Consider the following 24,550-nt stretch of genomic DNA (forward strand, 5'->3'; position numbering starts at 1 on the left):
TATGTGCACCCATGTTCATACCAGCACAGTTTGTAATAGCTAAAACTTGGAAATAGCCCAAATGCCCATCAACTGGAGACTGGATAAAGAAAATGTGGTTTTTTAATAAAATGGAGTACTACTCAGCCATAAAAAATGAGAAATTAGAGACATTTATAGCTAAGTGGATGCACATTGAGGCGATACTCTTAAGTGAAATAAATAGGCCACACGTGTAAATACCGAATAGTTTCTCTGGTGTGAGAAACTGAAAGTGTAAATAAGGACTAAATGTATAATAGACAATGTGAAATAGGAAGAAAAGGGGCAAAGGGGAAGGAAGTGGGAGGGCTAGGGGAAAAGATAGAAGGGAATGGGATTAATATGAGAAAATGGAAAAATAGGAACAAAATCTTTGTAAATAGGGAGGACTGGAGGGGTTGAAGGGAGGGCTGGGCAAGGGTGAAAAATAAGAACCAAGAGAGACTATGTAAAGGTGCAAATTTCCAATGATGAATGTCATTATATTATATACCTAAAATGTACCAATGATTAGAATGAATCATCGATAATGTAAAATAGGAAGAAAAGGTCCAAAGGGGTAGGGATAGTGGGAGGGGCAGGGGAAAGGAAAAAAGGGAAAGGAAAAATGCTGAGAAATGGAACAAATGGAAATAAAGTCTTTGTAAATAGGGAAGGGTGGAAGGCGTGAAGGGAGGGCTAGGAATGGGGAAAAAAGAAGAACCAAGATGCATTATATAAAGGTACAATTCCCAATGAGAAATGTAATTGTGTTGTATACCTACAATGTACCAATAAAAGAATTTAATACAAAAAAAATATAAAAATGGGCAACAAGCATATGAAAAAAGCTTCAAAATTATTAATCATCAGGAAAATGCAAATCAAAACCACAATAACCTCACTCTAGTTAGAATTGTTTTTATCAAAAAGACAAAAGATGGTGAGGATGTAGAGAATGGAGAGCTCTCTTACACTGTTGGTGAGAATGTAGATTCGTACAATCATTGCAAAAAACAGTATGGAGTTTCCTCAGAAAGCCAGAAACACACCCCTGGAAGACCTGGGAGCTGTGACCACATATCTGGTGCACACGGCTGGCCTTTACGATTTTTTTTTTAGTTCTTTTATTGGTACATTTTAGGTATACAATTTGTTTACATTTATCATTGGGTGTTTGTACCTACCTGTACATGATATATCTTGGTTCTTATTTTTTTTTCCCATTACCTGTGCACCCTTCACCCCCTCTGCCCTTCCCTATTTACATAGATTTCATTTCCATTTTTTTTTTCTTTTCTCATAGTTTTTCCTTTCCCTCTTTTTCTTTCCCCTTCCCCTCCCTTCACTCCTTCGTCTTTGGACATTTTCTCCTATTTCAATTATCAATTGTTGGGAGCAATGCTACATAATTCTAGGGAAAAATCATTTGAGTAGGCCTAGTTCTCCTGCCTACAGACCAGCTACGACATTCCAGACATAATTGAATTTTGGCCTCTGGTCACAACTGAGACCTCAGTGATCCCTGGATGCTGTAATGCTCCAGGACAAGACCACACCTGTGGGAGATGCCAGAGGGGAACCAAATCTTCATCTGCATAGTTCCTCATTGTTCTTAGATTTCCACTGCCTCCCAGTCTTTTTACACCTTGTTTAACCCAATGTAAAGTACTGAACTCTACATTTTTCACTCGTTACATCTGTTTCCCCGTGTACTGAATAAAAAGTGCTGCAAGCTAGGGGGCTTTTGTCTTTGCTGCCCAGAGCAGCACTGATCAGAACCAAAGCTCAGCTTCTTCTCAGTCTTATTTTTCTACCTTTCCTGTAATTTGCTGTGTGCTGCCGTGGCTCGCAGGAGACAAGGACTTACTACAGAGGTTCTGGTAACGTCCCCTTCCCCTGTTCCCTACAATCAGTTATTCATTTTAATCATTTTAATCCTTATTTACACTTTCAGTTTCTCACACTAGAGAAACTATTCGGTATTTACACATGTGTGTCCTATTTATTTCACTTAAGAGTATGGCCTCGATATGCATCCATTTAGCTATAAATGACTCTAGTTTTTCGTTCTTTATGGCTGAGTAGTACTCCATTTTATTAAAAAAACCACATTTTCTTTATCTAGTTTCCAGTTGATTGGCACTTGGGCTGCTTCCAAGCTTTAGCTATTACAAACTGTGCCGCTATGAACATGGGTGCACATATAACACTGTGGTATGATTCTTTTAATTCTTTTGGGAAGATACCCAGCAGGGGAATAGCTGGGTCAAATGGGACTGTAAGACCGAGGGCCTTACCAAATGCTCCGAGGAGCTGACTGCAGCGAAGAACACCCAGGAAGGAACACACGGGACAAGTTGGAAAATAAAACAGACCTTTATTAGTCTGGCCACACGGCACTCCCAAAGCAAAATAGCTTAGAGAGGCTGTTCTTACAGGGAGTTGAGGGGGAAGTTAACATATAGAATTGAAGAAAAGGGACAAAGGTTAGTGGTCGACTGTCACGTATTGATGGTCAGCAGACATTTGCAGCTTGTTCTATAGATTGTGGTGTCCAGAACATCAGTTCTGGGCAAACAAGGAGTTGAGTAGTTTACTTTGGGACTTTAGGTCTATTACAGATTTTATCTAGTGTCCCAAAACTAACAAGCATCTTTATCCATTAACTCACATTTAATCACAATGGGGCTGGAGAAAAGGAACAAAGGTTATGCAGTCCCACAGGACCTCTAGCCCTAGTTCTTTGAGGTATCTCCATACTGACTTCCACAGTGGTTGCACCAGTCTGCACTTTCACCAGCAATGGAGAAGGGTTCCTTTCTCCCTACAACCCCACCAGCATTTGTTATTTGTTGATTTCTTGATAGCAGCCATTCTTTCTGGGGTGAGGTGGAATCTCAGTGTTGTTTTCATCTGCATCTCTCGAATGACCAGTGATGTTGAACATGTTTTCATATATTTGTTTGCTGCTTTTACTTCCTTGTCTGAGAAATGTCTGTTCATTTCAGATGCCCATTTTGGAGCTGGGTCTTTGAATTTGGGGGTCTGATTTTTTTCAGTTCTTTATATATTCTAGATAGTAGTCCTTTGTCTGAGGTACCGCTGCTAAAAAATTTTTCCCATATTGTAGATTGTCTGTTAGCTCTGTTGGTGGTTTCTTTTGCAGTGCAGAAGCTTTTTAATAAGGTGAGATCCCAGTTGTTGATTCTTTCTGCTAGTTCCCGTGCTGCTGAGGTTTTGTTCATGAAGTCTTTTCCTATGCCCATGTCTTCAAAAGTTCTACCTAACTTATCTTCCACCAAGTTTAGTGTTTCTGTCTTAATATTTATATCTTTAATCCACTTCAATATTAGTTTAGTGCATGGTGATAGGTATGGGTCTAGTTTCAATCTTTGGCAGGTTGAAATCCAGTTTTTCCAACACCATTCATTGAATAGGCTATCTTTCCTCCAATGATGGTGGTTGGCTCCTTTGTCAAAGATGAGGTGGCTGAGCATGTCTGGAGTTGTTTCTGCATCTTCTAATCTATTCCACTGATCCTCAGGTCTGTTCCTTTGCCAGTACCATGCTGATTTTATCACAGTAGCTTTGTAGTATAGTTTCAAGTTGGGGATTGTGATACCCTCACGATTTTAACATTCGTTGTTTTACACTCCATCTCCCACTTTGCAAATACTCATTCTGAAGAGGACTTTTGTTCTGTGGGAAAGAACAATAAACTCTGGATTTCCATGTGCCAAAATGCCAGAAACAGAACTACCTTATGATCTAGCTACTTCACTACAGGACATATATGCAGTGGAGATGGAATTCATATGCCAAAAAGATTTCTGCACCCCCATGTTTGTTGCAGCACTAGTCACAATAGCCAATATAGAGAATCAATATATAATAGAACATTATTTAGCCATAGAAAAAAACAAAATCTGCTATTTATAACAACATGGATGAAACTGGAGGTTACGTTATGTGAAATAAGTCACACACTGAAAGATACTCTGTGTTCTTGTTGTATTTGAAAGTTAAAAGGCTGATCTCAAAGAAGTAAAGAATAGAACAGAGCCAGAAAATGACACGGAGAAGAAGGGAGAGATGGAGAGATGACGGTTGACTGGGACAGGAATACAGTTAGATTGAAGGAGTAACTTCTAATATTCTATAGCACAGCAGGTAACAATGATTGACAGCAATTAATTGAATGTTTAAAAATAGCTACCAAAGAAGATTTTGAATTTTCCCAACACAAATAATAAATATCTGAGGTAATTGCCAATTACCCTGATCTTATACATTGAATACATGTATTGAAATGTCACATTGTACAAAATAAATATGTACAGTTACTATGTGTTGATTAAAAAATTAAAAATATATTTTAAATGTTAATAATGGTGCTGACCACAGAGCTGTGGCCTCCGGAGATGTTTCACCTCTGGCTGATTAAGACTTTTTTGTTCCTGACAATGGGCTCCTGGCTGGTGCAGGCAGGCTTTATTCTATATAGACCAATCTCTGGCTACTCATGGGATGATGATGACATCAGTGACATCATGTTTGTCACCACCTTCTTCTGCTGGCATGTGATGATCAACACTTTGTCCTTGCTGGAAATCTATGACTTCTCCTCCTTTTGATACCATTGTTGCTGATCTAGCTTGACACTGTTGAGTTAGAAAGAAGCTCAGTGTCATGAGAGAACTTCAGGACCTTGCTACAGGCTGCTGCAGGAAGTGGAACAGTCAGAGAAGTTAAGGATGAACTCTTTAAGCAGTGTAAGGAACAACTGGCTTTCCACTTGGGAAAAACAAAAGAAAATCTTAGTTTCTGTCTCATACAATGAAAAAAATTAATAATAGATAAAATGAAAAATAGGATTGTAAAATATTTTGAAAAAAAAACATGTTTCATAATAAAAGACATGATAAAGCTTTTTTGACCAAAAAAAAAAAAGCTCTGAAAAGACTGCACATTTTATTTTAATGTCCTATAACTAAAAGTCATGATTACAAAAGATGAAGTACTGTGAAGATATGTTTTCGCTTTATATATCAGGCAAAAAATAATACCCAATATCTGTTCAAACTTTAACAAACATAAAAGCAACTTAATATTAAGAAAGGCAAAAGATACAAATAGGTCTTAAGAACAATCAGGTCTTAAGAACAATAATCTTAAGAAGCATTTTGAGGAAAAGCAGATTTCAAAATGTGAGATGTTTTTTCCCCATCAGATTGTCAAAAATTCTCTAAAGTATTACATAAGTGATATTTATTATGGAAAAGATCTATTATGGAAAAGAGAAGTGTACACTGTAGGTAGCAATAAAAATTGATCTCCATTATCTTAAAGTCAGTTTGACAATGTGTCAAAATTTTAAGCACAAATGCCCTTTAAGCAAACAATTCCACTTCTTTCTATCTGTGGACATTTGTTTTGTGAGCCTAACAACATTTTTGAAAACCACTTTCCCAACATTTTGATCATCTCCACATTGTCAGGCTTGCCTTCCTTGGTAGATTTTTACTGGTAGCCCCTGGGCTCCTTTGTATGTAGGTAGGGTACAGGCTTATGATCTATTACACAATCCACTTAGGCTCTCAACTCAGAAGTGAAGAATGTGAGGAAGCGGATCCCTGCAGGGCTTCTGCTGCACAGTGCAAGTGGTGGTGAAGATAGCAACCTCTGTTCTTTATTGCCAAGCTGACTTGCCACAGTGCTGGAGTCCAGGCCAGCAGAGGCTACATCCCAAGCCCATTCCACCAGTGAGATTCTGAGCAAAGGTGCCCAAACTTAATCGGGAACCTCTTTATCCAGGCCTTGCAATGATTCTGGGAACAACCTGTCTATTTTAATAAATTGCTTTTCTCTGAAAGTAGCCAGAATGGATTGTTGTTGCTTGCAGCTAAGAACACTAATAAAATATCTACTCTAGAAATACTCATATACACAAAGAGCTGTATACTAGAATAATCACTAAAGCATTTTTCCATATGAAGGTAAATGTTTACCAACTAGGGAATGCTTAAATATATATGGAGTATTGTGCAGGAGTTGAAAAAATGGGGGGAGATCAACATGTCCTTATAGGAAAGGCTATCCAAAATGAAGTGAAAGCAGCTAAATGCAGAAAATGGAGCATATGATTCAGGGATGTTCTTGTTTCCAGAAGATCTAAAGCTGTTTTAGCTAAATATGGGGGCACATGCCTATAATCCCAGCTACTCTGGAGTACACAGGATGCCAAGACAAGAGGATCTCAAGTTTGAGGTCAGCCTGGACAACAGAGACCCTGTCTTAAAATAAAAGGGACCAGGGGTGGGTAACTCAGTGGCAGAGTGCTTGCCTAAGCAAGGTGCTGAGTTTAATCCCCACAATCAAAAAAGTAGGCTTAGACCTGTTGAGAATGGTGAGGACAAAAGGACAATCAGGAGGGAAGGCATTTTGAAGATTTTGATGATTTATCTCACCATATCCTAAAGTAAACTCTACCTCCATTTGAATAATGGTCAAATTGAATCTTAACCTACAACTAAATTGATGCAATAATTTACCTTTCAAGCCTGGACAGTGGAGAGTGAAACGGGGGAAAACAAATTCTTTTTAATTTGGGAACAAGCATAACAGGTAAAATCCAAACTTCTCCAGATAGATGAAGATTTATGGCTACCCTTCCTACAACCTAAAAAGAGGCATTCCATCTACCATCTGTTGCCTCTCCAAAGCTATTTTCTGCACTTCTCTAACCTGCTGTCACTCCCAGAAGGCTGCCCTGATTACTTGAGCTATCCAATCCTCTGGCTTCTGGCAGGGGTTGGCCAGGCTGAGCCATAGCAGAAGGCTAGAGTTAGGAAGAATAGTGTGGTTAGAGTTTTACTCTTAGCTCCTGCCTCTGGGGTTACTTCAGTGTGGCAATATACTGTCCTGCCACCATGACATTTTAATTCATTTCCCAGGGTACCAAAACCAATAAGGAGGAACGTGATGGCCAAAATAATAGATATCCAGAGGTTTCATAGATCTGGATGTCAGGAGTATGAAATTAAGGCGTGGCAGGGTTGGTCCTGCCTGAGGCTCTGAGGGAGAATCTACTCTATGCTTCTCTCCCAGCTTCTCATGGCTTCTGGCAATCATTGGCATTTTTTGCCTTGTAAATGTGTCTTATCTCTGCCTCCATCTTAAGTTATCTTTACCTCTGTGTGTCTTTGTGTCTTAAATCTCCCTCTGTTTGTCTCTTATAAGAACACCTGCCTTTGGATTTAGAGCCCATCCTAAATCCAAAATGAGCTCATCTTGGGATCCTTAATTTTATTCACAAAAGCCGTTTTTCCAAATAAAGCCATATTCAAAGGTTCTGGGGGTTAGGATTTAGATGTGTCTTTTTAGAAGTCGCCATTCAACTCACTACACCATCCTCACACATGCTCAGGAACTTCTCCCATCACATGTCTTAAGACCTTTGAGGCCTGGAAGCAGTTACTCTGCTATCCTTATGGTCTCCTTATACTCCACCTACATCTATGTAAGAAGCATCTTTGTTAAACCTTCCTTAAACATCCCGATTTGGGTTTCCCATTGAACTCCTTGAAACAACAGAGTTGGAATTTTTTTGTTTCCTGAGCTCCAGAAAGCCTATGGCTTGCACATAGATATTCTAGACTTAAGATGCTGAAGATAGAGGAGAGGACTGGGTGGGATTAATCAGGCTTTTTGAGACTTCGAAGCCAATGTCCAGGGGTTCTATTCACATGAGATTTTAATGGTCTTACTATATGAGGTCATAGTAGGCAGCATATATGAATTGATTTAAAACAGATAAACCCTCGATCTTACTGCCTTAGCACAACAGAAAGTTGTTTCTCTCACACAATTAAAATCAATTGCCAGGGGCCGGGGATTTAGCTCAGTGGTTCCCACACCTGCCAAGCAAGCGCAAGGTCCTGAGTTCCATCCCCGGTACCACAAACAAACAAACAAACAAACAAAAAATCAAATGCCAGCATTCCTAGTTGACAGGTAGCCTTCCATGTGGGTTTTTAGAAGTCAGGCTCCTCCCTCCCTTGTGGCTTTGCTGTTCTATAAGGCCTCCCAGGTCTTCATAATCAGCCAGCTGATATAAAAATGAAAGGATGCAGAAGGGGTTGGGGGTGATGGGTCATACCTTGAGGTGATTGCCTCATTTCCACATACATTCCAGTGGCCCAAACTCTGTTACCAGAAGGTTGGGAAACATAATCCCTTCCTGGGCACATCCTTCCTATCAACAACACTACACTGTGGGATGGGGGCAAGGATCTTTGGTGGCCAGGTAGCTGTATTTCTCACATGGAATATGAAGTTGAGTGGAGTTTCCAAATTGCAGAATTAAGGATCTTGAACAGGGGCTCTGGCCTCTTAAGTGGTAGGGGGACAATCATGCACCAGGTGATGCAGTTTGTTGTTTGTGTTTGGTACCAGGGATCAAACTCAGGACCTTGCGCTTTCGAGGCAGGTGGTGGAACCACTGAATCCCTGGCCCTGTTTGTTGAAATAAGTCAGCAGTCTGTAAAGGACTCAAGTCAGCTAGTTAAAAAATGCACCAAACCTGATCGAAAAGACTTCCAAAAGATTTCCATGGCAACAACAATAGGATTTGCTACAATGGGATTCAAAGGCTTCTTTGTGCAATTGATCCATATCCCTATTAATAATTCATTTTTGGTGGCTGAATACTTTTAGGAAGCATGTGTTTTATCTTGGCAATTATTGACCAAGTGAGGATTTGAGAAGCTCATGGAATAAAAGTTTGTCTACATATTTTGTTTCTTTTTTCCATGTAATATATTTTGTTTCTAAATTAAAGTAATTTCAAATTTAAAGAACAAAGGAATTCTGAACAAAAAGAAGTAAAGTTTAAGTCTTAATATGGAGATATTTATGCTGATTTTGAAGAGAAATTATCTAGAGAAAACCACTCAGGGAGCTTGGACTTGGCCCTCAGCCATGGGTTAACATAGTTGTAGGGGAGATACAAGAATAACAGGAGAGTGAGAAGGTGTGCTTCTACCTTGCCAAAGTTTCCAGAAGAAAAAGAAATTTGCAGCTGTTGAAATGTGACAGTTTAAAAGCACCTGAGATCAATGCTGTAAGTGATGAAACCTAAGTCATAGTTATGCAATGGGGTATAAAGCTTGCATTATCAAATATTTTTTGAAAAGGAAAATTTTGAGGTAGTGTATCAGGAAAAATCAAGGATACAGTCCTTTTGAGCTGGAAAATCAGAATGTTGTTTTCCGTGTCTTGTGAGCCTTATTTTAGTAAAGCAGTAATAAAACTCAAGGCTTACAAACACTTACTTGAAATAAAATGAGACTTCGGAACATAAGTGGGCTGTCTCTGACTTAGTGCTGATTTCCATGAATCCACTCTCTATGTGACCTTCGCAAGCCTCCAGCCTCTGGCTTTCTCTTAGCATACATTTCTGCCTTGCACTATGGTAAGATGCAATCATTTTTTGCTGATGGCGATGTCTCTCTTAAAGAGAAAGGAGTTAAAAGAAGCTTTGGGCAAATGCCATTCTAAAATCTTAGTCATTAAGTTTATAGTGCACCACCCATGATACCATTAGACACCAAACTTCTACCCCTCCAATGAACTGTTCCTTCCACTAAAACTTTAAAACATATATTTCACTCAACATGTCATTCTGTGTTGTCTAAATCTGTGCAGACCAATATGGTAGCCACTAATCACATATGGCAAATGAGAACTCGCAATCTAACTTAACTCAGATGTACTATAATTGTAAAATATACACTGGAGGGCCGGGGATTTAGCTCAGTGGTTTCGCCGCCTGCTGCGCAAGCACAAGGACCTGAGTTCAATCCCTGGGACCAAAAAAAAAAAAAATATATATATATATAGACATATATGTCTATATATATATATGTCTATATATATATACATACACACACACACGCACACTGGAGTTTGAAAACTTAGTATGAAATAAGGAAATTAATGATTTTATGTACATGAATTACTAAAATAATTTAGTTCATAGTAGATTCCATATAGATTATTAATTTAACCTTTTTATATTTATTTACTATGACTGTTAGAAAATTTAAAATATGTAAGTAACATTTTATTTCTATGGGGCAGTCTAAATGTTTCTCAAAGATGGGTGAGTATGTAGAGGTGTGTCTTCAACTAAAATGTAAGCAATTTGAGGGTAAAAAATTATCACAACTGGGGCCGGGTATTTAGCTCAGTGATTCTGCTGTCTGCCTCATAAGTGCAAGGTTCTGAGTTTGATCCCCAGTACCAAAAAAAAAAAAAAACAACCTACCACAACCTTCTTTAAGTGCTGTGAGGTAATCAGAAGGATCCACAGTAGTCAATAAATTTATGTTTAGTGAATTTCTGAGGATCATGGCTGGGGATTTAGCTCAGTGGTTTCGCTGCCTGCTGCGCAAGTGCAAGTGCAAGCACAAGGACCCGAGTTCGATCACCGGTACCAAAAAAAAAAAACCCAAAAAACAAAAAGGACAATATGAATTTTTGAGGATCATCTTGCTCACTCTGGCATCTCATTCTGCAGGAAAAATGATATTGGCTATTTGAGAGCCAGACACTCAAGAACATGGGGACTGAGGGGTAGGCGGGTCTGAAGACAGTCTTGCTATGGAACAGCCAGTGTGTAAGAACCTTCCATGGGCTTCTGTGGTCAAATTTGAGTTTTACCAATAAAACAGTTTTCCAGGTACTCTGTGTCCATAGACTCTGGAGCTGTCTGACCATTCTGCTAATCACCACGCTTGGTTTCCTTCTCAGCTACTGTGGGCAGTGTCTGGTTTAAGATGAGTGATTCCTGTCTTCAAAGTCCTGAGACCTGGATGCTCATGTGTTAATGAACAACACATAGCCTTGATGTTTGGCCAAGGTGGGGGCCTGAGCATCCCACGTAGGATGCTATGTGGGACTACTTGTCCTGCATATGTACTCCTTTCAACCTCCCATTTCAACCTCCCTCCCTGCTGGGTCAGTGTTGCTATTGTCCCTCCTCCTCTGATCACTGATCCCCAGCTCACAGCTGCCAGGAACAGCTGGGGAAATGAGTATGGGAGAGAAGTAGGTTCTGCTGCTCCCACTTGGACCACAGTCCTGAAGGGCTAGAAGCAACACTAAAGGTGGCCAAATGCAGTTCTTTTTAAAACCTGCAGGCCAGTGCTTGCTTCAGCAGCACATATACTAAAGCCTGAAGGCCACAGACTCCCTGGTCTGGCCTTGCTGACACAGAGGAACAAATCCTCCCTGATTAACTTCAGAAATGTCCCTCTCAGATTTTCTCTTTGTACCTCCTCTTATGAGCATTTTACTCTATAGCGCTTTCCAAGTAGTTTGATAATCCCCCTAGGGGAGAAAGGGACAGGAAGATAAATATGTTCACTTCTGCATAACCACATCCATGTCATCTTATTTTCAGTTTAAGGAAAATTAAGTCTGATGCACTATTTATTTATTCTTTTGTGGTGGTAGGAATCAAACTGAGGGCCTTAGGCATGCTAGGCAAACTCTCTTTTTCTTTTAGATAAGCATAAGACATTCAGCAAATCCAGAGAAAACCGTACCTAAAATCCAAATTCTGACATCTAATCAATATATTTTCCATTTCCTCATTCCCTTCTTAAAACTATCTGTCTCACTGGTCCCAATGACCACCACAAGGCTGTAGGATTACAGGTGATTTTTAATGTTTGGTGGGTTTTTTTTGCTTGTATAGTTTATCTGACTTTTCTACAATGACCATATATAAAACACCTAAATTTAAAAGTCAAAGAAGTAGATACCTTCAGAAGGTAGAATAAAGCTTTGTTTTTCCAATTTGTCTTTCACACTCAATTCCCTAGCACTACAAAATTTCTCAGAAGGAAGAAGCAGTCTGAATTGTTGCCATACTTAAGGGTGGAGACAGATGTTTAATTTTTCTGGCATTAAACAGACTTGAAAAGGAGCAAGTATAGTCTCTGACAATGTTTAGACCTATGATTTTCCTTCCTTCCTTCCATCCATCCTTCCTTCCTTCCTTCCATCTCCTCCCCTCCCCTCTTTCTTTTCTTTGCTTCCTTCCTTCCTTCCCTTTCCTCTTTCTCTCTCTTTCTTTCTTTCCCTTTCCTTCCTTCCTTCCTTCCTTCTTTCTTTCTTTCATTTTAGCAGTACTGGGAATTTAACTCAGGGCTACATTCCCCAGTCCTTTTATTTTTTATTTTCAGACACAGTCTCACTAAGTCACAAAATGGTCTGGGCTAGACTTAAACTTGTAATCATCCTGCCCTAGTCTCCCAGAGTGCTGGGATTACAGGCATGCAGCATCATGCCCAGCTCTTACCAACAATCTTTCAAAATGTTGCAAAAGCAATGCACATTCAGGAAAACTACTCCAAATTTTGAATTCTGACCATTTACTAGACTAATCACACTGTACAATTCTCTCAATTGCTGGGTAGAGTCTCAGCACCTCCCTCTCAATCACAGGTTCAATGGTAGACTACAGTGTTCTGTATTGTTATGATGTTCTTTAGGTTAGAGGTTTTAAGCACATTTTTCACTTACAGTGTTTCACTGATGGGTTTATTAGAACATGATCCCATCACAAGTTAAGAAGCATCTGTACTTGGATAGGAGTGGCAGTACTGTGACCTAGGTATAAACTCTCCTTCTCCCCTCTGGGACATTATCAGCATACAGGTATGGCCTCTCTGCTCTGCAGCATTGCTTGTAATGGGGATAGATGATTATGCAGTAAACTGAAGTGCCCATGATCCATAATTATTTATGAATTTTCTCTTCCCTCATGAAACATACTGCCTGCAGAAAAACTCCTATTCCATTCAAACAAAAACAAAAGCAAACAAAAAAAATTCCCTTTTGTATGTTCACCAATTCCTTGTTCTCCACCATCCTCTCTGCCTATGCTCACTGGTTGCTATCCAATATGTAGGATTCTGTGTTCCTAAATGCATTAGACACTAACCTAATAACAGAGAAATGAAGTGAATGGGCTATTTCACACTAAAGTTTAAATGGCCAATATCAGCTTATTGGAGTTGCTCCTCTTAGTGGTATCTACATTTTAAGAACACCATCTTAATTTCTTGTATTAGTTAGGGATATATGACAGAGGAGTGTGGAAAGAGCAGTAAAGGTCATGACTATCTCATAAAAAAGTAGACCTTACATGTTTGTGGGAGCTAGTAATGAAGTCTAGAGAAAGCAGTTGCCAATGTGCTGTGTGTTGAGTCTGATGTCATTTCAGGTCAATGTGGCAGCAGTAAGGAAGAAATATATTCCATAAAGTAATGAAGAACAAAGACAAACTGAAACCTGTTAAGACAAACTGGGGTCCTTTTCTGCCCCTCACCACCTCATACCTCAAGGGCAGGCAACCTGCAAAAGAACCTGGTGTTCTTCATACTACGAGAAGCTGGGATAGTCCTAGGCCTGGCTGCTGCTCAGGCCTAGTGGTGGGCTGGCAGGTCAGCAACAGGATACATGAGCTACAGTGGTGCCTGACACTCTGTATCCTCAGAATGGACTTAGGTTGCCGCTTCACTTCTACCTTCAAATTTTCATGAAAATTCCATTTGTAGGCAACAAAAACTTGGAGCCATGGAGGGAAAGAATTCTGGGAAACACGGTTCATATTTAGTTATGCTGACACACTGTAAAACCACCGCAGCCCTTAAAATCAATTTTAAAAGGTGACTTTGCTGACTCATCTACAGGATGGTAGAGATGTTAAAGTGATGTTGGTAGCACCTGGGGGGATATGGGAGAGTTAAGGAAAAGAGGTTAAGGGAGCTTTCTTGGTGATCTTTAAGAGACAGCTATCTCAGAAGAACAGAAAATCCAGGTTTTAAGTGTGTATTGTTTGGTCACAATGTTTATAAATATATGCCCAGAAAGACATCTGAGAGTTGGACCAGTTACATCTGAGAAGTACTGAAGGATACACAAAAGTTTATGAATGTCCAGGATTTCTCCACATACCACAGTAACACCTTCCTCCACTCCACTGCCCTCTCTCCTTCTCCTGAGACAAAGACAAGACAGGCAGAATAAGAGGAAGGAAGCCATAGGAGATAGGGACAAGTATGACTAGAAGCTCCTCTAAAGGCTGTAGAGAGGAAGGCCTGAAAGCTATTCTACAACTTCTTTCTTTGGAAGAAAGCCAGTTAGGTCCTAATGCACAGTGGAATGGAACAATGAGTCTATATTCTGCCAAACATGTAGGGCTGTCTCAAGAAATGTTTCCTGTCTGTGGGGGAGCAGTAGGTGGAGTGAGATAATAAAAGCAGGTGGAAGGCAGTTCTGTCAAAAGCTCAGAACTTGAGATGCCTGACGTTTGCACTTTTCTACTTCATTAGACAGATCTGTAGCTCAATGGGAAACTTTTTTTGGTCATGTATATCCAGGCCTGTTTCTGGTCTTATATGGATTATATCAGGCAATAGTGGTCTCCAAAGCTGTGATATTCAATGACTCGCTCCTGAACCCTTCATGTCCTCCCAAGAATAAGGGCAGATGGGCCAGGCTGTGGAAAATATCCTTTGGAGGTTGGGCAAAGATAATGACTGGCATTCTCTTGATAATTTATAATATCAGCGCCACTGAAGAAGAGTTCAGATTGATGAGCAGAGAGCTGCCACCAAGGTTCATGTACCCCAAAGAATGGCAGCACCTCACCATGTTCACCCTCCTTTCGCTCAATGGCTGTGGAGACGTCATCAGCAAGAACGTGCTGCCTCAGAGATGTGTGGTCCTAGAAAAAGGTACCCAGGCCCTGAGCATCTATGAGCTTCTGCTACTGTTGGTGTCTGTCCCATGTTAAGGACTCATCAGGAGTGGAGCTGCAACTCCATTCTCTGCTCATCTTGGTGGTTTTCCTGTTGATGGTGGTAGTGACTGCAGAGATGTGGGCTCCTGCCATGTTTCACCTCTGGCTGATTGAGACTTTTCTGTCCCTGATGATGGGCTCCTGGCTGGTCCAGGCAGGCTTTATTTTATACAGGCCAATCTCTGGCTACCCATGGGATGATGATGACATAAGTGATATCATGTTTGTCACCACCTTCTTCTGCTGGCATGTGATAATCAATGCTTTGTGCCTGCTGGGAATCTATGGCTTCTCTTCCTTTTGGCACCATTGTTACAGCCCCAGGTTGAAGCTCATGGAGTCCAAAGAGGCTCCATGTCAAGAGAACACTTCAGGACCTCTTTACAGGCTGCTGTGGCAAGTGAAGCTGCCAGAGAAGGATGACCAGGTTCCCCTCCTTTCAAAGAGCTCACGCTGATACAGGGGTAAGAATGCCTGGCACATACTGCACCCCATCATTCCCCTGTTGGTTCCCTCAGCCATGTGCATGTCACTCTCTTTGGTCCCACTGAAGGTAATGGCCCAGGAGAACAGCAGCTGGTTCTCATCTACTGGTGCATTTTCTGTCTCTGAGCCTTTAATCATTGCCAAGGAAACAGGAGAGGCTTGAGAAAGGGACATGGATGAGATTTGGGGAGAGGGAAGGAAGAGTACCAGGAGAAGACTGTAGTGTGAAAAGGCACAAGGGAAAGGAATGCAATAGCAGGGCTTTGGAGGGAGGAGCTTCCTCTGCTGAGAGCCTGGCAGGGCCCAGCAGTTACACTGTCCCCACTGCTTCTCCAGGCACCAGTGATTGCCTTTACCTGAGGGAATAAAGATTTCTCACAATCCAAAACTGCAATGATTTAAATTTCATCCTGATAAAGTAGGCATTTTTATTTGCTCACTAAAGTGGTGGTTACTGTGTGGAAATAGCATAACAGAATTTATAATCAACTTAGGTTAAAATTATGTTATTTTTGTCTCTTCCTTTCTACTCATAACTTTTAAAGACTGGCTTCACTTCAAAGTTTTGTACATAAAGTGACTTTAAAAATCAACCAATAACAAAAGGTGGCAGGGCTGTGGGGAAAGAGGAACCCTGCTCCAGTGCTGGTAGAGTGTAGACTGGTGCAACCACTGTGGAAATCAGTATGGAGATACCTCAAAGAACTAGGATTTGACCCAGCTACTCCCCTGCTGGGTATCTTCCCAAAAGAATTAAAAGCATTATACCACAGCAACATATGTACACCCATCTTTATAGTGGCATAGTTTGTAATAGCTAAAACTTGGAAACATCCCAAATGCCCATCAATTGGTGCCTGGATAAAGAAGCTGTAGTGGTTTTTTTTGGGGGGGGGTTGGGGGGGGCGTTCAGAGATCGAACTCAGGACCTTGCGCTTGCATTGCAGGTGCAGCACCACTAAGCTAAATCCCCAGTCCCAAGATGTGTTTTTTTTTTTAATAAAATGGAGTTCTGCTCAGCCAATATAGACACATTTATAGCTAAATGGATGCATATTGAGGCCATACTCTTAAGTGAAATAAATAGGACACCCAATGTGTAAATATTAAATAGTTTCTCTGGTGTGAGAAACTGAAAGTATAAATGAGGATCAAAATGTACAACAGATAATGTGAAATAGGAAAATATGGTCCGAAGGGGAAGGGGAAGGGGGAGTGAGAAGGGTAGGGGAAAGGAAAAAAGGAAAAGGAATAAATATGAGAAAAGGAAAAAACAGAAACAAAGTCTTTGTAAATAGGGAGGGTTGGAGGGGTTGAAGGGAGGGTAGGGAAATGGGGAAAAAATAAGAACCAAGATATATCATGTAAAGGTACAAATCCCCAATGATGAATGTCATCATATTGTACACCTAAAATATACCAATAAGCTTAATGAATATAAAAAAATACTTTAATAACAAATTTGCATAATTCAAGTTTTATAGAATCTAGATGCTTGATACTTTTTCAGTGTCATGTATTTTACTCCTATGCTAGCCAAAGATTACCTATTTAACCATTATCTACTCTTGACCATGTAATTTATTAGACATTATCCTTGGGTCTTTGCAAGCCCCCTCTCCCCAAGTCCTTGTGCCATCTCACAATCAGATTTTTACCATGTTATTTGGCAGCCAAAATTCACTTCTACCCCTACCCCTTTGGGTATCCCAAGGCAACTCTTTCCATTATCCACCTTGTTATTTTTCCTATACAGTGACTCCTTTTGTTTTGCTTTGTTTTTTAAATAATTTCTCTTGGACAGCATTTTCCTTACCAACTAATATGCAGGCTCCTAAAGGGTAGGATTTTGCTATACACGAGTTACAAAATTTTTTATGTGTACTCCAACTACATGACATAGTTGATGCTTACTAAAGATTTATTTTGGTTCTAGAATCTCCTCCTAGCCCTGTTCCTTCTCAATGTGTTGAGAAACAGATCAAAGTTTCCTCTGGGCAACACCAACAGTCCTAAAGCCTGAGTCATCTCCTAAGTAATGGGCTATATCTCTTCCTCGTTCTTGGTGGATATTAAAATCCAGCAACCTGTTTCTTAATTGTTTCCTCTGCTATTTCTCTGGATCCTTACACATTTCTATGAGGAACCTCCAGGAAACTACAGGTTGACTTCCTCAAGTCTCACAGCATCCATGAGGCAAGACTCTAGTACAGGTGTGTAAGACTTAAGCCTGTGAGTGTGTCCTTCAGTCATGGTGACTTCACTAATGGAAATGGAGAAGCAAATGATCCTCAAAATGAAAAAAGGAAAGGAGGAAGGGAAGGAGAAAAGAAAGGAAGGAGTGAGGGAGGAAGGGACAGAAAGGTAGACCAGCTAGAAGGTCCTAGTACCAAAGCAGCAGCACAATGTAAATAACCTAGATCCCCCAAAGGGTGTCTTTATGTTACATTCAGTGCCCCACCTACAAACTCCCATCCTCTCTAGGAATAAGAATCTATGAACTCTCAATTTTTGGCTCAGTTTAAAATTTTCAGGTTCAGTTCCACATGAGGACTAAGGATAAGACTGTGACCAAGTTTTCTAATCTTTGCCCTTTCCCCTTTATTCTTTTTTCAGAGAGAAGGCAGTTGTCTAGAATAAATGTGTTCTTTTCTACATTATGCAAATGCTTCATGGGCCAACTGCATACCTGGGACTCACTTCACCTCTCTGTTTTTTAGTTTTTGTTTTTGGTACCAGGGATCGAACTCAGAGCCTTGCACTTGCAAAGCAGGCACGGTGCCACTGAGCTAAATCCCTACCCTCTCCCCTTTATTGTTCTCAATTGGCCTTTCTTTGGGAAGCTTCCTTTTCTCTTCACCCCTTTTACACATTGATGGGAGGGGATTAAAAAAAAAAGCACACACACATACACAAAAAGCACAAACAGTTTCAGATGCCCATTTCCAGGCATTTGAGGCCTAATTTTATAATGATAAACTTCTGGTGATCAGGCAATACTCCCAGCAAAATATCTCTTAAACATCTAGCATAGGAAATGCACTTGTGTATTATTAATTTATCATATATAAGATGTCACAGAAAGGCCTTTCCATGAAGGGCAGTCAAAGAAAAAGCCTTAACCAGCTGAGTGTAAGGGTGCACACCTGTAATCCCAGAAGTCTGGGAGGCTGAGGCAGGAAGATCGCGAATTCCACCTCAGTCTGGGCAACTTAAGGACTTAGTGAGGCCCCCATCTGAAAAATTATAATTTAAAAGGGGGAGGGGTGATGTAGCTCGGTATGAAGTCCTGAATTCAATTCCCAGTGTATTATGTGGGGAGGGGAGATGTCTCTCTCAAGCTTTGAAGTTTGTAATTCCTAGAAAGCTCCACCAGAGGGCACTATGTTCCCATCACCAGGGCCAAGTATCTTACTCTCCAACCCAGTAAACAAGTTTTCCAAGAATGGGTTTAAAAGGAGGGGGCATGAAGGACGGGAAAAATACAGAAGCAGAATAAAAACTATCCAAGTATCCAGAAAACATACACTAGGGCTGTTTGTTTCCATTAAAATTTGGCAGATGAACATGGAATAAACAGGGATCCAAATCAACGTTAACGGGGTTAGAAGTGAAGAAGGAAATACTGTGGATCCAGATGAGAATTTCTTTCAGAAAATTACCAGCTAAGGGCACATTCTGATCTAGATAATTTTTAGATCAGAATGCTAAATTTGTCAAAAAAAACCCAAAAATGTTTGTGCGTGAGACAGGATCTCACTTTGTAGTTCAGGCTGGCCTTGAACTCACTATGTAGGCCAGGCTGGCCTCAAACTCCAGGTGATCCTCCTGCCTCAGCCTCCCCCAACCCCCCCCCCCCCAGTCCTGGAATCACAGCTACGCACCACCACCATGGCTGAACTTTTAAACAAGCTTCAATAATGTTCCAGTCCATCAATAATACCAAGCTAGATCTGTGTATCCATTAAGAATAAAGAGGGACAGGGATTTAGCTCAGTGGTTTCGCTGCCTGCTGCCCAAGGGCAAGGACCCAAGTTCGATCCCCGGTACCAAAAAAAAAGAAAAGAACAAAAAACATAATCCCAGATTCTCAAAGCAAAGAGAGTAGGCACAGGTGACGACATGTGCAAAATAATCTCCAAAGATCTTCCACCTTGGTAATTTGGGGAGGAGGGTGCGACAGCTAAGGATTGAACTTGGGAGTCTCAAGCGTGCTAAGCACACACTTTACCACTGAACTACATCCTCATCCCTTTCAAGTTCCCTTCAGAAAATTTGTCATACAGCATTTATTTTGTGGCAATCTAGTTTACTCACAAAGAAGGCATATATTGAATGTCCACTATGCAGCAGTCACTGGGTGAGCCATAACATAAGAGTTCTGAAGTAAATTGGTTGATTCCTGCACTCTGTGCTTTCCTAAGTGGTATGGTAGGAATTTTCCAATTTCAGAAGATGTGGCCCAGGAACTCCACCCACAGGACAAGGAGACTGAAGAACAGGGACTAGGTAAAGGCTGTCAAAGAAATGGACACTTGCAAGCACAGTAAGCTGTGAAATGTCTCCCAATTGGGACTTCATATTAAGTTATCTAGGCATCCGTTATTCATCTTTAAGATAAAATGATGTGAAGACCTAATTCTAATGATACAGCTCTAATTTTCCCAACAGAACTTATTTTTCCTTGTAAGATAAACTTGATTCTTCTAAACTTTCCAAGCAATTTTCTGTAGAGACAAGATGTGGGCTGCAGCTTAAACAGAACCAAACCTTCTATCCAAATGTGGAGTTTAGGAAATGGAGTGTTGCTTATATTTGAAAGATCTCAGTAAGTGTTTAACACAATTCAAATAGGAACCCAGATGTGGTGGCACACAACTATAATCCAGGCTACTCTGGAGTCCGAGGCAGGAGGATTGCCAGGTTCAAGCCCAGAATGGGCCACTTAGCAAGCTAGAAAGACCTTGTCTCAAAATAAAAAATAAAAAGGGATGGGGCTGGGGATTTAGCTCAGTGGTTTTGCTGCCTGCTGTGCAAGCGCAAGGACCTAAGTTCGATCCCCAGTACCTAAAATAAAATAAAATAAAATAAAATGGGTTGGGGATGTAGTTTATAGTAAGAGGCCTCGTGTTCACCTCCCAACACTGCAAAACAAAACAAAGCAAAACAAAACAAAACCCAAATCAGTTAAGAGAGATACAACTGATAGTTGAAGTTCAAATTTCCTCTCCTGAACTACAGTATCAAACAATCAAGATATCTAAATACAGTAATTCCTCCCATGCTCAGTGGTAGGTTACTGAATTAAAGTATAACTTAGTCTTTCCTTCTTTTGTGTGCAGTGAAATTTGAAAACTTGGTCACCTATAATCCTTCCCCAAAATATAATTTAAGAATAATGCTATCAGCTTCCAGAGTATTCCTTTTCTTCTTATTCTTTTGTTTTATATTAGTTCAGTTTAAGATTCCATTATGGTCTATTTTTTTGGAAAGGACTGATGTTGATTTAAAAAAAAAAACAAACCAACAGTTTATAATATGTGTTGAGTTTCCAAGGTATTCCCTAACCCTGAAACTCAGTTGTGTCTCTTCAGCCTAGGTTAAAATTTTCACTATGAAATCATTCATATATAGGGTAAACTCCATTTCCCAAACAGCATGTTATAGTTTAAGGGTTGGATTCATTTGAGTCATACTCTGATTTTGTGTCTGAGTGCACAGCAGCCATGGAGGCCCTGGCAAAGCGATTAAGGAAGGGCTTCTCACCTGCAGAGGGAAAACAGGTGCTTCAAAAGAAAGAGAAGTTGTGAGAGCTCACAGGAAAGCCCAACCAAGCCAAGACCATTTCAGGCAGCAGAACAAAGCTAAAGAAATGCATTTAGGGGCTGGGGATTTAGCTCAGTGGCACCGCACCTGTCCCATAAGTGCATGGTCCTGAGTTCAATCCCTGGTGCCAGGAAAAAAAAAAAAAAAGAAAGAAAAGAAATGCATTTAGCCAGGCATCGTGGTGTATGTCTGGAATCCCAGCTACTTGGGAGGTTGAGGAAGGAAAACTCAGTTTAATACTAGCCTAGACAATATAGTGAGCCGCTGTTTCAAGAAGAGGAAGGGGAAGAGAAGGAAGAAAGAAGGGAGGAGAAAAGAAAGAAGAGGAGAGAGATAGGTATTTAGTTCAACTATTTCTGCAGGTGTGGAACACAATCTTTCTTCACTCTCCCACTCCACCCACCCCTGGGACAGAGCAACTCCACTTAGAGATAATATGACTTCAAAGCACATATGATAGAACACCTTGTTGGCTTTGATACTGTGTGTTCCAAAAAGACTGAAAAAGTTAATAGGTTTCAGCATCCTGATGCTCTTTTTATGGTGGGGGTAGAAAGTGGGGGTGGTGGCAATTTAGGAAAGAAGGGGAAGAAGAACAAAGGGCAGCAGGTACAGCAAAGTCTAAGTGGATGAAGTAAGCCCTTCTGACTTCTTGAAAAGTACAGTCTGGTTTTCTGGGTGTAAACCAGTTAAAGACTGTTCTGCTTTTTCTTCCACGGTACACTCTTACCCTTCCCTGGTCAATCCTTGGATGCATCTGGGTCCTGATTTGGTTTGTTTAAGTAAATGAGGGGATGGTCAAGGAGGCAAGGCCTCCTATTTCCTGCAGAAAAGAGTCAGCAGTCATATTTTACCTTCCTAACCCTCACAGAGCATGCCCTTAGTCACAGAAAAGGATCAAAGCAAATCCATTTCCATTCTCGGAAAAGCAGCTCAAAGCACGTGTTCTCTTGATGGTGCCGCTGCCATTTCTGTGTAGTCAACAAACATTTATTGAACACTCACCTTGGATACTATTGGGGGATATGTAAAGGAATACATTGCTCAAAGAGGTTAGTATACCTAGCAAAGGAAATTGGCACTCACCTGGCAGAAATGCTATAAGCTTAAAAACCATGCCCATCTCGTATGCTGGTGGTGATGAGTGCAGAAGGCTCTGGTTTATCTTTTTCTGGCATTTGGAAATCACCTTTAAAACAAGAACAACACCTCTTCTCTCCTCTGCCCTCCTCCCCAACCATCTGACCTGAACATTTCAAAGAGGTCTTTGGCATATTTGAGGTACAGACACAACCAGAAGAACAAAGTTTTTCCTTTCCACTTGCAAAGGACTGCTTATTCTGTTACTCGTTCTAAGCCAACTTTCATTCAGTCAATAGGGAGTATTATATTGAGTTTGACAAATATATTTAATGAGTCACCATGGGAAAAGGAATTATCAAATCTCTTCAAATTATTCTGGCCTATCAAAATGATAATTATTAGCCAGGTGTGGTGGTACATGCCTGTAACCCCAGAACTCTAGGCTCACAAATGAGCCTAGCCTGGGCAACATAGTGATTTAGCAAGACTTTATCTAAAAAAATGAAAAGGGCTTAGGCTCAGTGCAAGGCCCTGGGTTCAAGATCCAATGCGGTATGTGTGTGGGGAGGGGCGGTAATTACTGTTTTCTAAACATTTTACTGTGTTCCAGATGCCACCCTAACCTCTTTTGCATATGCTACCACAATAAATCCCTATAGAATTTAAGGTAGCTGTTTTTTTCCTTTTCTAAAAAAATTTTCTCAATTTCATAGATAAGGAAAGTGAGACTTTACGTGGCTACGTAACTTGGTCAACTCAAGGTGGGTAGAGATAATGCCCAAACTTGAATCAAGATTGGCCTGATCTGGGGCTGGGGATTTAGCTCAGTGGTTCTGGCACCTGGCTTGCAAGCGCAATGTCCTGAGTCTGATCCAGGGTACCAGAAAAAAAAAGAGAGAAGTTTGGCCTGATCTGAAGCCCCCTGCCTTTAACCACATTATAATGCTTCAATGTGCAGCACTGAAATCTAATAAAGATTTTTCAAGGTGCCTTATCCATTCCAAAATAAACCTCAAATACCTGTTTGAGTCATTTGAAAGGGCTACAGTATTAAACACACTTAAAGAGAAGGCATGTTGACAAAAGAAGCCAAGTTATGTCTGTGTGGTCACAAGCAACATTTCTTTTCCTTATTTGTGGTACAAAACATAACCAGAACAAACTTCTTCCTTTCCACTTCCAAAGGCATTCACTGGAAACATGAATTCTTGGTCTTATAACAGCAATATCTCAGAATCTCAAATACTGGGACCTCTGAAAAAAGACAATAAAGGTCAGACACCACCAGGTAGACTTCAGGCACTAAAAATAGAATGCTCAAAAAACAATATGGATAGCAACATACATGTTGTATAATTTTTGTGCATGTGAACAAAGGTTTATCTCAAGTTAGTGTTCACATACACATTTTCTCAACCATTACAAAAAGGCTCACAGGAGAAGAGAAACTTATTTTCAAAATTAATAGAGCCACAATATACTGTTGTATTACTTGGAAAGCAAAGCCACGAAGCATGTCCTTAAGGAATTCTAATTTTAGCTGCCCTTAGGGCTGAGTTTGCACACAGAAATTTCAAATCTGATGTTTGGCTCGGAAGGTCATTCTTGAAAGGGCTTTATTTTGCAGATAAGGAAACTTGGGCCCTGTGAGGCTGAAAGACCTTATGGGGACGGCGGGGGGGGGGGGGGCACGGGGACACGGACATTATCAGGCAGGTTTGATTTTCTGCTGCCTTCCAGAATAGTTTCTACGGAATTCCAGAACTTCCCTTAAAAATGTGAGTTACCAGAATTCTGCTCACTTCTCAAGCCCCCTGAGGGAGCTGGGGAAGGGGCGCTTCCAGGCCTTGAGATAAGGCCTCTACAGTCCCCAAAGGTAACCGCCCTGGCCCAGCCTCCTCAGCTCCGCGGGCTCCCGCTTCTCGCGTGGCTCTTTCATAACAAAGAGCAAATTCGGTTTCTCTGGTTCTGGATTTAACAGAGAAGGCTCCTCGCAACCCTAAGCACCTCGGAGGCGGTGAGGGCGGGGGCCAGGCGGCTCTCGCGGAGCGTCAGGGCCGGGGCTGGGGCCTGCAGAGTGGCCCCAGGCCAGCAGATGGCCGCGCCGAGCCTCCCCTTTCCCGCCGCCCTCGTCGCTCCGCGGCCGCCCGCCTTCCTCCCCTCCCTCGCGCCGCTTTCTTTCTTCCCCAGCTCGGCGTCCCCCGCCCCCGCCCCAAAACTCCACAGCGCCCGCCCGGTTCCTCGCCCAATGGCCGCCGGGACCCGGCGCGCACAGGC

At 41.1% G+C, this 24,550-nt stretch overlaps 1 protein-coding gene and 1 long non-coding RNA gene across 4 annotated transcripts; one reads left to right on the plus strand and one right to left on the minus strand.

Annotated features, from left to right (window-relative positions):
- Window positions 1–24,413, minus strand: LOC147823117 (uncharacterized). 3 transcript variants are annotated; one of them, XR_015444549.1, is made up of 4 exons: window positions 23,294–24,413; window positions 22,277–22,379; window positions 9,336–9,513; window positions 1–3,702 (listed from the first exon to the last, which is right to left on the minus strand). It is a non-coding gene; the product is annotated as an uncharacterized LOC147823117 (long non-coding RNA). The 3 variants fall into 3 exon arrangements; XR_015444547.1 differs by having other exon boundaries at window positions 22,277–24,413; XR_015444548.1 differs by lacking the exon at window positions 9,336–9,513 and having other exon boundaries at window positions 2–3,702.
- Window positions 10,162–15,335, plus strand: Teddm1 (transmembrane epididymal protein 1). Its single transcript, XM_021265316.2, is given in 3 exon segments — window positions 10,162–10,165; window positions 14,409–14,857; window positions 14,859–15,335. Coding segments are annotated over 3 exon segments (930 nt in total).
- Window positions 24,414–24,550: the final 137 nt, after the last annotated feature.

This window comes from Heterocephalus glaber, unplaced genomic scaffold (assembly GCF_053883595.1).
Source record: "Heterocephalus glaber isolate CG9 unplaced genomic scaffold, H.glaber_assembly_v1.0 deba00001600, whole genome shotgun sequence".
NCBI classification, from domain to species: Eukaryota; Metazoa; Chordata; class Mammalia; order Rodentia; family Bathyergidae; genus Heterocephalus; species Heterocephalus glaber.